General features: G+C 49.2%; 1 protein-coding gene across 4 annotated transcripts in view; it reads left to right on the top strand.

The window, feature by feature from the left end:
• Window positions 1-792: 792 nt before the first annotated feature.
• Window positions 793-14,066, top strand: part of PTPRG (protein tyrosine phosphatase receptor type G) — a 698,663-nt gene continuing 685,389 nt past the window's right edge. For 2 of the 4 annotated variants that reach the window (XM_058288184.2, XM_058288183.2), the window contains exon 1: window positions 845-1,668. In XM_058288184.2, coding sequence (XP_058144167.1) covers window positions 1,584-1,668 — 85 coding nt within the window. In that variant the 5' untranslated portion in view covers window positions 845-1,583. Of the gene's footprint in view, window positions 1,669-14,066 lie in introns of all 4 variants that reach the window. The other 2 variants (XM_058288185.2, XM_058288182.1) reach the window with 2 other exon arrangements.

The following is a 14,066-nucleotide window of genomic DNA, read 5'->3' on the forward strand; positions in this document are numbered from 1 at the left end:
GGCTCCCCGGAAAGCTGCCAGGAAACCAGTCCAGCCCCGCGTCAGTGCTTTCACCCGCCCGGGGCGGGAAGGAAGAGGGGTGAGAGGCGCACTTCCTGCGTCCTCCCCGCGGCCAGGCCGGGGTGCGGGAAGCTTCCCTGGAGCTGCGAGTTGGGAAAACTCCGTCACCGACCCGTCGTGGAGCGAGGGAAGAGGCCGGGGCCCCGAAGGGCTGGATTTTGCAAGCCTGGGATCGCTATCCCACCCCTCCCCCTCTTCTCAGCCGAGGACTTGGCCAATGGAAGCCCGAAAAGGAAGGGGAAAAAAAAATTAAATCCCAACGCAGCCCGAGTGCAAAGGCCGCACGGCTTTGTTTTCCGGCGGGCGACTGCGCGGGGCTGGCAGGGCGGTAAAACCCGACAGGCGACCCCCTCTCCCTAAAACGCCGCCCTCCTCCTCTTCCCAGATCAGGGCCAGTGCCCTTCCTCCGGCTCCCCCGACAAATCCCTGATCCGCGAGCTGCGCGCACCGCGGGGACCTCTCGCTAACCCCGCACGGCGCGCCGCGGCTTTTAAGAGCTCGCAGAAAAGGAATCTGGTCAAGTGACGGCGGCCCCAGAAGGCAGCCGCCCTCCCCACCCCCTCTCCGAGCCCGGGCCAAAGCCGCCTCGGGTCCCCAGGCCGCCCCGGCAGAGTCGCAGCCCCTGGGGCCGCGCGCGAGGGGCGCCAGGCGCCCGGACTCCAGGCGGGCGGGAGCCGAGCGTGGCTGCTTTAAGAGCGCGGCTCGCGCGCGCCCTCGCCGCGCGCCCCCTGCTCGCGCGCCCCCGCCGCTGCCGCGCGCCCCCTGCTCGCTCGCTCGCTCGCTCGCCGGCTTTAAAGTCGCTGCCAGGATCCAGGCTCACATGTTACTTCCTGTATGGAGGCATGGCCAGTTTCCAGCCCCGCGCTCCGCGTTCCTCCCCAGCCTGCGCCCGAGCCACAACTTTCAGGAGCATGGACTGAGGGCGCCCTCGCCCCAGCGCGCCTCTGAGATCCTTTGTGTCGTCCTCCGGCCGTTTCTATTTTTGGGGGCGCCTCGCTCCCCCCGCCTCTCCCCTCCCCTTCCCCGCGTGCAAACATGCCTCCTTCCTTCCCGGGGCCCTGGAAGGAGCTGCCTGCCTGAAGCCCGGAGACGCCGCGCCGCCCTCGGCCCCACCGCCGCCCGCCGCGCTCGGGCAGCGCTGCCGACTCAAGTTGGGGAGCCTCGGCCGCTGGCCGCCGCCTGCGGACCTCGCCCGCCCCGGGCCCGGGGCATCCGCGCCGCCCGCAGATCCTTGCCCTGACCGCTCGGCTCGCTTTTTTGTTTTTTTGAACCGAAAGAAGCCCTGGTCTGCCGAGAAGATCGTTCCCGGCGAGGCTCCGCGTTCTCGGTTACTTTTTGAGGTTTCGCGGGGGGCGCTCGGCGGCTGCCAGGATTCCAGGGGGACTCGGGCCGCCGAGCGCGGGGGGCCCGGGAGCGGGCGTGCAGGGGAAGCGCCGGTGCTTAGCGGAGGCTCTCACCGAGGCAAGAACTTATTCAACAAGTTTATCCCCCTGCCTTCCTCTTTTCGATGTGCGTTTTTGGACATGCGGAGGTTACTGGAACCGTGTTGGTGGATTTTGTTCCTGAAAATCACCAGTTCCGTGCTCCATTATGTCGTGTGCTTCCCGGGTGAGTGCCAGCCGCCGAGGGGACGCGGCCCGGGCCGGCGAGCGGGGGCTGTGCAGTTGTCGCCGGAGCGCGGAGCTGGGGCGCCCGTCCCGGGGACCCCTGAGAGGGTGGAGGGTGGCCGAGCGCCCGAGGAGGAGGGAGAGATCCGCTCCATTGGCTCCTGGCGGCGTTTGGGGGAGTCTGGTGGCCCGCAGGGGCCGGCCAGGCTGGGGCCGGCCGGGGAGAGGTGGGGGATCGCGGGGGTCTGCTCTGCTTGATTATTATTTTTTTTTGGCGGGGGGAGGGGCTCGAGGTCCTGGAGCCGGGAGAAAAGGGGATTCGCTCTACCGCTCCGTCTCGGATCCGGAGGGCTAGAGCCGGGGGGGCGGTTTGGGAGGCTGGGGCCGCAGGGAGGATATCGGTGTGGGTTTGGGGGAGAGCAGGGTGCGCGGGGATGGAGGGAGCTAAGGACCGGGAGACTCGCTTTGCTGCTCCCCAACCCTTTGGAGAGGCTGGTGTTTGGGGGATGGAAACCGGAGGCTGGCCATGGAGGGGATGAGGATGTGGGGAGCAGCCTGCCCGGTCTTGGGGCCCGGGGCGACCCTCATTCGGGTCTGGGGCAGGATGCACTTGGGTGCCGGAGCGAGACAACCTCCCCGAGCCCGGGGGCTTAGGTGCTTGGGCGTGGGCGCGGTGGGAGAGGAGGGAGCTGGCGGCTTAGGGAGATCCGTGGCTCCCGGAGCCGCGCCCCCCTCTCTCCCCCAGGCACGGTGCACAACCGGGCTACCGGGTTCGGGGTGGTGCTGGCGGCGGGTGGGCGGCAGGGCTCTTGCTCGCGCTCGGGGGGATTTTTCCTGTCTGGGGCGCCTTGCCTACCTTCATCTTTGCCCTTCTGCAGGCAGTTAGTTCACTGCCGACAGACCCAGCCCTGCGCGTTTCTGGCCAGGTTAGGACAGGAGCAATATTGGCCACTGATGATAATTAATCACTGCACGTAACGGGGTGCAACTCGGAGACCCTTCGCTTCCAGCCCTGCGCGGGCAGACCCCCTCCCTCTCTCCCCTCGGGGAGGGTGGGGAGGGCCTCCTCCGTCTCCCCTCCTGCAGGCCCTGGGGGCTGCTGCAGCCTGAGCCCCTACAAGCAATCCAGCCCCCTCCCCGGGGGAGCTGGGGGTGGAGGCCACGTCCTCTGCTCTAACCGAGGGAAGGGATGGGAGTCGCTTTTCATCTCTCGCTCCCTTAAGAACTGAGAGCCCCTCGCTTTTTGTCCTCTCACCCGCCAGCTCCTGGATACCCGGAGATGGGGAGTATCAGAGCCAAGAAACAGAGGGACATGCTTTCGATGTTTCCGCTCTCCCTGGACACCGCCGCCTCTCTCCCCGCGGCGCGAGCGCCAGGTTTTGGTGCAGCGGGTACCCCAGTGCCGTCGTGTGCCCCGGAGCTGGTTACCCTTGCGGCCTTCGGGAGCCCGCTTGAGGGGGGACTGGCAAAGGTGTGCCCTTCGTGGACTTGGGGTGGCCCTGAGGGACAGAGAGGGAAGGGGAACCCCTCACAGCATCTTTTCTTTGGCACCCCCATTTCCATCGCACTTTCATATCCCTTTGCCCCCTTGGAGCCGCGCGAGCTCCAGCCCAGAAAGCCAACCTGGAGGCCAAGCGGGGGTCGTCCACACTCGTCTGGAGGTCTGGGGTTCGCTCATTAGGGTCCTGACACCGGGGGTTGGAGGCAATGGGGACATCTCCCCAAACAGCAGCCCCCTTTCCCTTAATGATTCCTACTCATCGTTCGTATTAATCATCTCCCTCTGCTAGGCTCCCGTTCCTGGACTTGCCGGGTGAGTGGACAAGCCCTGCTGGCACGTTGGAGGTACCCAGAGGGTCGAGCTTTGGTAAAGACCACTCTTCGGTGGGGGCACTGGGAGGCAGCGCAGGGCAGGCATGTGAAGTAACAGGGATTTCTCGGTTCCACTTCTGGCCTTCTCTTTATGTCCGGGAACATACAGAGTTGACCAGTGATGATTTTCTTTTTGCTTGGTGTCTGAGGAAGGTTGAAACCAAAACTGGGACCGCCAGTGATGTCGCCTTGGTGGGGCTTTGCCAGTTTTCCTCTTCCTCATTTTCTTTCCTGTTCCCTCTGCGAGGTACCTAGCCCTTTCGCTTGACCAGGGGCCCTAGGAGGTCGGAAAAGGAAGAGGGACCGAGTGAGGCGCGGACAAGGCGGGGGTTGGTTTGGGAAATTGCCGCCCCGGAGGGTGCAGCAGCCCTAGAGGGTGCAGCAGCCTGCGGTCCTTGCAAAGTTAAGGCGCCTTAGCCTTAGGAGAGGATGGCTTTCCTTTTTTTCCAAAGGTGCCTTGACGCCGCCGGACCTCAGGGGGCGCCCCGGAGCCACTCGCCGGGCTCCTGCCACGGCTTGGCCGTCTCGGCGGGACGGCGGTGGGGGCCGGGATGGGGCGCGGGCGGCGGAGGCGCCCCGCACGGGGAGGCGACTCGGGCTCTGCGCCTGCAGCTGGTGGGCTCTTGCCTGGGTGGGGGCCGGAGTTCTCTCTGGGACACCCCCTTGCCTGCGGTGGCGTGGGAAGTGTTTATCTGTTTTGGATAAAAATGCCCGTGGTTTTTGAATTAGGGTCCTCCTTGTGCCTCTTAACCAAAATCTTGTGTTACGTGGTTTTATTTGTTTTCACTCAGAACCCCACCAAATGTTCCGTTGCGTTTCAATTCTGAGCTCCTTTTGAGGATGCCGGATAGCTGTACTTTGGGGACGGTTTGGGAGCACAGCCTTGGTATGGGTCTTTTCTTTGGGATCTGCAACAGTGGCTTTCAGCGTTTCAAAAGTGGTATGATAGGTGTAGGGGGCCGTGGCAAGTGTAGTGTTTCAACTGATGTTTTCAAGTACGAAGCAGACGTGTTATCAAACCTAATATCGGGCGAGTTATGTTCTACATCTTTTAAAAAATTCTCTTATGGAAAATTTTATAAACATAGAAAAACATAATGGACCCACCACCCAGGCATCAACAATGACCGACTCTCGTCTTCTCTCAACTATAACCCCCCAGCCTCCCTCACATATATATTTTTTATAGCAAATCCTAGATATATTTTGTTTAAATATTTGGTATATGTCTGTAATCATTGAGAATTTAAGTGCCTCCGATAGAAATTAAAATATGTTACTGAGAGGGTTAATATTTTATTTGTTTGACGTTCTTTAGCTATTGAGCAGAAACTACTTAAAAAAATTTTTTTTATTGATTTCTTCTCTCTTTCCACCCTCAGAGTGAAGCCCTTCTCTTTGGTTCTGATATGTTTTATACAGTAATTACATCTAGGAAGCTGGCGCTGGAACCGTTTCAGATGGATAAGCTCTGCTGTGCACGTTGGATGTGTCAGAATTGGACGGTCCATGATTGATGCCCAGTGACTCTCCCTCCAAGCCCCTCTCTCCGTGCATTTGCATGTGATGCTTTAGTCCGGATGGGGCTCTTTTACTGCCGCCTTAGAAAAAAGCCGAAATAGTATTTATGAAGCGGGCAGCCTTCCTCTTAGGGATAAGGTTGAGAAATCATCCAGTTGTTTTTTTCTTTTTCCCCTCAAGTGTCTTGTTTGAAAATGAAGGATCTTTATCCAGTCTCTGAGCTGGGGCTTTTTAACGAAGTCCCTTTGACACGGTGATGGAATAATACCTTTGTTTCCTTTAAACGGCGTTCACAGTAGAGGGTTGATGAGGTTAGAACATTAACCCTCATAGGACTATTTGGAGGTGGCAGTTGCCAGAGGCAGAAAGGTTTTCGGGCTAGGTTGTCTGAAATGAGAAAGGGGACTCGCCCGCAGTGAAGCATCTCCCCTTAGTTCTAGACCTGTTTACGCTGAAATTACGCTCTTGTTTACATGAAGCCTTGCCGGGAATGCTGATGATTTAACACTGCAAGGCAAAACAAAACAAAAACACTTTTAGGTTCATCTTTCAGTTTTCTTGTGAAAATCTCCCAAGGTAAAATAGTATAATGGATTATCCTGGTGCACCAACTATGCTCTCTTACCATTAATGTAAGAGCACTTACAGACGAGAGCAGTTGCTTAAGGCCCTCTCTCCCCACCTCTTGCCTGCCCTCTCCACTTAGCTTTTCCTGGAAACTTTTTAACCAGAAGGCCAGCAGGTGCACTTGTATTAGTTTTACCTAATACCTAATAGATGAAGAAAGTGAGTAAGCGCTGCTTAGAGGGTTGCTGTTTTCTTTAACTCGGGGTAAAAGTAATTTTTAAAATCTGGATTTCCATTCAGTGTTGTACTTAGAGCGTGTGGGATGATAAGGAACTCATTTTTAACCAGGGTGAAGCTTGTAATATGGGTATGCTTTCTGAATTGCAAGGTTTAAAATGAATTTATGATAAACTCTTTAATCCTAGGGTGCACCTTTCACGTGGCCACATCTCCTAAGGCAGAGCTTATAGGAGAAATTCAGGGCATTCGAAATCATCTCAAAGGCCCCTGCCCCCCACTCCCGTACCCCAAGCCCAGGGTACTCTTTGGTTACTGGTTGACCACCATCAGATTACAGGTGGTAATTGCTGACACTGTGGCTGTATCTGTGTAGAGAACAAAAGTCATGTTTATCTAATAATGTAAAGGAAGCCAGGGAAGTGGGTCCTGTCTCACTTCTCTTTTAGTTCTCCATCTGAGCTTGATCCTCGGTAAAGCCGGTAGTGAGAAATGTTCTTCTGAGAAGAGCCTGCCCCCAACAGGCAGTGAGAGCTTCTTGTGGAATTTGGCAGCAGCCGTTGAATTTGTCCCAGAATGAGGTTGCCTGGGCACACATTAGGCCCTCAGTAAATATTTGTCAGCGGTTTCCCTGTCTGGGATATGCGAGTGATCGTCTTGCTTACAAAGAACTGAACCCAGGACTGTGTCAAGGTTCTGTGCCTAGGGAAAGTCAAGTGTGCACCTTTATTGAAAAAAAAAAAAGTTATGTTACTGACTTTGCTTTGATTTTTAAAAAAATGGTTTTGTTTTTATTTTGTAAACAACAAAGGGTAAGTGTTTCAAAAATCCTCATTTACTCTCCCTCCCTTTTTCCTATAATTTCTTTTTTGTCTCAAATTTCTGAGACTACAGAATTGTTAATGGCTTTTTTAAAAAAGTATAATGTAGGGGATTTTTACTTTCAGAAAAGTCTATGACTATTTAAATGCACAGCAGATGAAAGTGTACTCATACTTTGAGAAGGATTATGTGGTTTATAAGTCATGGCTGTGCAAGATTGTTGAAAGGAACTAGAAGACTCCATGTGAGATCTCTCCTGTAAGGACATTATATCATTGGATACCTTTTCACCTGGTACCATTTGTAGCAAAATGTTTGGTGTTTTGACAAAAATGTATAACTTACGTGAGATGGCTTGCCAGGAACAAATTTTTTTTTTTTTTTTGATCGCAGCCTTTGATGCTTATGACTATTTTAAAAAATATATTATTTAAAGAGCTTTTAGGGTTAGATGGTGGAATGACAGTTTGCTGACCAGGAAAGGTATCTGGGTGTTCTTTCCCAATCCGGCCCACCCCCCAGCTGAACTTGCTGGTGTTATTGTCGTGCTTGAGGTAGAGAGGGAGTGGGTAACTTTCACATTGAGTGAGTGCTTTGATATCTGTTAACCAGTTTATGGAAATGGCTGTGCTATTAATATTTTGTCAGTATGTAGCAAGCAGAAATCTTTTAATGCTTTTTATTTTCCTTCTAAACCGGGTAGCCATGGAAAGTTGGGTAAAATCTAGTGAAGGTCATAAAAAATATGACCTCTGGAGCCAGCTGGCCTTTATCATTTACCAGCGGTGTTGCCTAGCTGTGCTGCCTTGACCAAGTTACTTAACCTTTCTGTGCCTCGAGTGTTTTTTGTTTGTTTGTTTGTTTTGGTGGAAGTGGTTGTTTTCCTCCTTGAAATAGGGTAATGTTAGTACCTTGACTTTCCTAGGTTTTGCAAGGCTTGAAAGAAAATGCATGTTAAGATCTTAAGCATTGTGCATGGCATACAGCAAGTGTTCAATAAATTAACCTTTTTAAAATTATGTGCATTAAAGAGATTTGGGTGGCATATGAGAAGAGGTAAAGGCAAGTGAAAAGCACAACTGTGTGTGTGCAAAGAAAACTTTTAAAAGTTTGTCTGATGATCTTTGTAGCTGGCCTTGCTCTTGGGGTGAGGAAGAATCAGGGCTGGCATGAGGACATCCTGTGTAAATTTAGACTGGTTACATTTTGAGGTCTAAGGAAATGAAAGAGCCTCAGTGAAGCCTGTGATACCTCCTCGCCCACGTAGCAAAGGTTCCGGCATACGCGGCTTTAATGGGAAACTGCTGTGTGCGGGCTTCAGTGCTGCCTGTGGATCTCCCATGCCCTGGTGTGGCTCGTCCCTTGTAGAAAGAGCAGCTTGGTCCTCGACGCTGAGCTGCTTCTTACCCTCTCAGACCTTGTGGACTGCATGGTGACCCAGGAGGGTGGGTCTTTTAGCCCCTCATTTCTGGGCCTGTCGTTTGATGCCACTAATGGGATGCAAGCAGGGGTGTTGGGCTGTTTGCTTTTCTTTTGCAGTTGGGTGATACCTGAATCTGTCTTCACGGATTCAGACCTAGAGAACGTACAAGAACCACAAACCTGTGCTCAGCCCTTGCTCTTTAATCCGTTTTTTTGCAAACCGAAATCAGCATGATGGTTTTCTGGCCAAACAACAAAACATGATTTTAAACTACTCAGCTTAGCTATTTTTGGGCTGTAGCAAAGTGACACAGTTGGCTGCTGAAATCTAACAACTAAAAGAAGAAATGAAAGCATAATTCATGGGATATGTAACACTTCCACGTGAGAAAATAGAACAACTGGTCTTATTTTTGGTTTTGTGATACTCTTTTCTAATGAGAATGAAGCAGGGTGTCGATTGATAGTTCAGGGTATACTCTAAGGGATTCAAGCCACTTATATGAATTCTGGAGGTGTTTGAGTTTTCACACCTCATAACTTCTGCGGTGTGCTTAAATCAGATAAATTCATCAATTTGGAATCATTTGGATAGGTGATGGCTGTGGGCAAAGCAATTTGCTAAGTATAAAAGCATAGTCCAGACTAGTGAAGAGATGTCAATGACTTTTCAAGAGTGGAGCTAGCCAAGAATTGCCAAAAGGATTTATTTTCAAATCAGTGGCTATTTATGAATAAGTTCCGTACATTAAAAACAAGAACAAGAACAAAAACAGTGCACAATTTTTCCTGAAGTGTTTCCCTTCAGCAAGTAAGAGGGCTAAGAGCTGCCTGGAGATTTGGCTCTGTCACTTGGTAGCTGAGCTGCCTTGAGCAGTTTTACGCAATGTCTTAGTTTCCTGGGACAAAGGTGCAAAGTACCACAAACTGAATGGCTTAAAACAACAAACTTCTTGTCTCCCAGGTCTGGAGTCCCCAAGGTTGATGAAATCGAGGTGTCAGCAGGTCCATGCTCCGGCTGAAACCTGGAGGGGAGAATCTTTCCTTGCCTTCCTAGCTTTTGGTATGCGGCAGCAATCCTTGGCATTCCTTGGCTGGCAGGTGGAGCACTTCAGTCTCTGCCTCCGTCATCACGTGGTGGTCTCACTGGTGTCCAAAGGATACCACGCTGGATTAGGGTTCACTGTAAGTGCAGTTTGGTCACATTTTAACTAATCAGGTTTTCAAAGTCCCATTCATGGGACCATGGGGTTAGGAGTTGAACATGTATCTTTTTTGGGGGACAGTTCAACCAATAGCACCCAGTCTCTTGTGGAAGTGGGGTTGGGTGGCATTGGGAACCTTGGAGTCCCAAAATATACACATGTCGTATTCAGGATCCACAGTAGGACTCGGGAGGCTCAGGTTGAAATTCTTGGCCTGTGGCAGCAGTGTTACCTTGGGTAAACTGGCGTTTCTTTTTCAATCTTTAAAATGCGAAGAGTGGTTATAATAGTGCACACTTAGCAGGTACTTACCATCATCCAGGCTCTGTGCTGAGTGCCCTGCGTGCCTTTAATCCTTCCTGTAAGTAGGAACCACGATTATCACCATGTTAGGGCGAGGAAACCGAAGGTGAGGGGGGTTGTCACTTAACCAAAGTCACCCCGGTGGTATGTGGGGGTGGGTAGCATGTCTCTCATTTCTCAAGATGACTTTGAATTTCAAATCGGTTGCTATTTGAAGACAGTTGGAGCTGTTTTTTCTAATCGCACAGGAGGGCTAATTAGGAGACAGACCCAGCCTTGTGTACTTCTCCCTCCCACTTTTCCCATATAAGCAGTCTCATAAACACTGGGTGAAATAAAGGTGTCTTTGTGTGTTTGTGATAATTAAGTAAGAAAATAATGCAATTAGTGTAGGATTTTATTTGGTTACATTGAAGAGGTGACCTTTTAGCAAATTGCTTTAGCTTCTGAATGAGCTGGTAATAACTTGATAGAGTGAGTTTGGGGTGGTGAGTTTTTTGACTCTACTTTTCAAAATGGTCTAAGTTGATTTGGCTTGTAATTTGAGAACTCTTGTTTGGGGCCTCAATTATGGTTACCTTATAATAATGTTGGTGTCATTATCCCATATACTGGTTAAGGGCGGGCTGCAGGCTTGGAATATTTGACGTCAGGAAAACGTCTGGGAGAGTTGTACTCGACAAGATGGTCTGGTTTCCAAATTTTCCCTCTGGAATTTAGAGCTAGCCTGGGAACCAGCCAAGCCAGCTATGGAATCTTGGACAAGCAAGACCTTTGATTTCCTTGGGGTTGTTTGCCTCACCCTTAAATGGCTTCTGACATTCCTTTTGGAATTTTAGAGATTGTTGAGTCCAGGCTGGACAGTTTGGAAGTGTTGTGGCCTTATTGCAGTCTGTAAATCAAATGCCTGGTGCATATTATATTGTGTGTTGTGTGTTACAGCTCTTGTTAACTTTTTCCTCTGAGAATTTGCTTCCTAAGGTGCTAAGAGTTCTTTGATTATTTTGCTAACCTTGCAACAGATTATCCCCAGGGAATAGCAAACAAGATGGTGAGTGGGTCTTGGTTAATGAAATGCCTGTAAGCTTTTTTTTTTTTAAACCAGTTTTATTGGTACATATTAATAAAGCATACAGTTCATCCAAAGTGTACAGCCAATGGTATTTGGTATAATCACATAGGTGTGTATTCATCACTTCAGTCATTGTTAGAGCATTTTCATTATTTTAACAACAATAATAATAAACAGACAAAATTCTTCACCTCTTAATCTCTCTGTGCTTCCCCTGCTATTTTTTGGTTTTTAAACTTTATATTTTATTTCTCCTGAGTCCAGAAAAGAAAAACGGAGAAATGACAGTTGTTTGGGTCGTCTGGAACTCTGCAGGGGGCATCTGGCTGGCAGATGTTCTGTTTGACCGTTTGTCTTTTAAAGGAAAAAACTGATTTAAAAATTGGGAAATTTCATATTCATGTTATCAACAAATATTTTTCAAGTACCTACAGTGTGCCAGGCCTGTTGAAGCACTGGGGATACAGTGGTGACCAAAATTAGAAGGAAATTCCTGCCCTTGAGGGTTCCTGTAAAAATCTGGACTACTGCTGAAAAATTGGAAGGTGTGCCATTCTAAGGTTTGTGTTCCTTCTCAGTGACAATAAGCTGGAATTAAGTAGAGGTTGTCTCTTGAGCTAGAGCACACACCTGGCTTGCAGAGGTTATTTACAATACTCAGCGGGGTCCCTGGAGGTGCTTGTTGCAGCATATAGGTAGGTGATTTCTACCTGAGGGATGGAATTTTGGTTTCTTCTTGTTTCTTTTCTTTTGTTTGGGCTTTGTGTTATCCGGATTAGGTTGTGTGTGTCTTTGTGTGCATGTACACTCACCATGTATTTTTTTTTTTTAAGATTTATTTTTTTATTTATCCCCCCCCCCCAGTTGTCTGCTTTCTGTGTCCATTTGCTGTGTGTTCTTCTGTGACTGCTTCTATCCTTATCAGCAGCACCGGGAATCTGTGTTTCTTTTTGTTGCATCATTGTTGTGTCCACTCTCTGTGTGTGTGGTGCCATTCTTGGGCAGGCTGCACTTTCTTTTGCGCTGGGCGGCTCTCCTTACGGGGTGCACTCCTTGTGTGTGGGGCTCCCCTACACGGGGACACCCCCGTGTGGCACGGCACTCCTTGTGCGCATCAGCACTGCGCATGGGCCAGCTCCACACGGGTCAAGGAGGCCCGGGGTTTGAACCGCGGACCTCCCGTGTGGTAGACGGACACCCTAACCACTGGGCCAAGTCCACTTCCCATCACTCATGTATCTTTATTCCTATCAGTCTGGCCTATGAAGGTGAACCTGGCCTTATCCTGGGTGTGTCCTTTTTTTTTTTTTGGCATGTGGCCTGATATAAATTGCTGTCAGTTTGTTTAAAAAAAAAAGTTTTGTTTGGATAAAATCTCATTTGATTTAAGATCTTGCTCCCTTGCTAACTTTCTTTGACCAAACTACCTAAGGATGGGATGATGTAGGATGGGAAGAGGTGGGTAGGGGGAGGAATGGAGAAATACAGTGACCAGCAGCAAGATCCTAGTGATTATTAATTTTGAAGATGTCATATTAGTAGATCCCTTGCCAAAGATAGTAATTTTTTCCATGTAGTATTTGTACATTACACCCCTGTGTGGATTTCTAAGGGACAGAAATATCATGTCTGAATTTTCTCAACAATGGCATATGAAAATCTGGGCTTTGGGTTGAGTATAGGGGCCAACTTTTGGCATGGACAGATGGAAGATTTGAGGTGGGTGATTCTTTCATCCTAATTTCAGCATGTGTTCTTTAAATGGTCATAATAATATGCTTTTCATGTATATATATTCCCCACAATACGATTCAGAACCTAATTAGACTGTATACTCTTGCTTGTTTATTAAGAAAAAGGAGTGCAATATTATACCAGAGCATCTAGGTAGCTTGTATTTAGCTGTATTTGTGGCCTGCCAGAATGAATAGATAATTCTTTCTCTTTTTACAGGACATTTTACAGGGCGTTGATATCAGTGTGTATTGTTTCCAGAATCTCGCATTAGTATAGTGCATTCTCATGCGACATGTGATACCTAAGGTTCACACGTTCCTTAAGAGAATTCCAAGCATCTCTACTGTCATGGTGTTCAAAGTCCATTTAAAAAATGGGAAAGCTAAATTTGTACCTTCTGGTGTTGGCCACCAATATAGCTATTGCTGAAAACAAGATATACTCTATTTAGAAGCCAAGTGTCTTAGGGGAGAGCAGGATATATTTTGATGGTGGCAGTGGTAATTCTTTTCTTCCCTTTCTTTAGTGGAATAATTTGAGCAACGTTCTGCATCAGAAGTGTTGGCTTTAAGGTTTGTTTAACTGAAGTAGGCACTCTTCACTTCGGCTTTGCCTCTTCTAGAGAGTGACACGCCCTGTGAAGAGAACAGCAGAGGTTGCATGAATTGACCACAGAATGTGAAGATGAATGTTAACTGTGGAGTGTATCTGTTGCCTCGTAAAGGCTTTGGACGCATTGGCTGACCACCTTGTCTACCCCCTTTGATTAGAAATGGATTTTGACTGGTGCATCATGATTCCAAATGCACTTAGTTTTCTAGAACACATTGCTAGTCGATGCCTGCCCTATTTTATTCCTCTTCCGACCAGTTGTTTGCTCTTCTAAAGCTAGTCATTTTCTCTTGTGTGTGCAAAGGCCATGAGCGGAGGGTGTGAAAAATACTTTGACGGTTTTAGGTTTCATCGCCTCATTTTCTCCATTGGTCAGTTTGGGCAAAAGTTGCTGAAATTATTTCATGTAATAGAGAGGGTGGCTCTTGCATTAGAGTTCTTTCTGAACAATTTTTTGGGAGGTGATTTTTAAGAGAAAAACTTCCCGGTTTCTGTTGAAGCTTCTTATCTGACGTGAGAGAGCTGTCTGATCATGAGGTTTCTCCTGGCTGGTGACTAAGGGAGGGAAAAGTAGTTTCTGGGGAATTTGGGAAAAATGTAAACACTCTGATCAGATACTCAAGGGAGACTGGGGGAGAAAACTCTTAGTTAATCTTTGCCATGAACTTTTTTTTTCTTTTTTTTTTTTTTTTTAGGTACGGGGGCTGGGCATTGAACCCATGACCTTGTATATGGGAAGCTGGCACGCAACACAGAGCCACATCAGCTTCCCTGACCTGGTTTTTTTCGTCTGTTTGCTTGTTGTTTGTTTTTTTCTGTTCTTAGGAGGCACCGGAACTGAACCCAGGACCTCCCACGTGGGAAGCAGGTGCTCAGCCGCTTGAGTCACATCCGCTCCCCTGCCTGGACTTTTAAACAGGGGTTTCAGGGACTGAGACTTGACAGGTAGATTCTGATGGAAGAAGCCAGTGGCAAACGCATGTTTTTATGACTCCCATGGATGTGGGTTTGAACCCCAGTTTTGCCCTT

Source organism: Dasypus novemcinctus, chromosome 26 (assembly GCF_030445035.2).
Source record: "Dasypus novemcinctus isolate mDasNov1 chromosome 26, mDasNov1.1.hap2, whole genome shotgun sequence".
Lineage (NCBI taxonomy): Eukaryota > Metazoa > Chordata > Mammalia > Cingulata > Dasypodidae > Dasypus > Dasypus novemcinctus.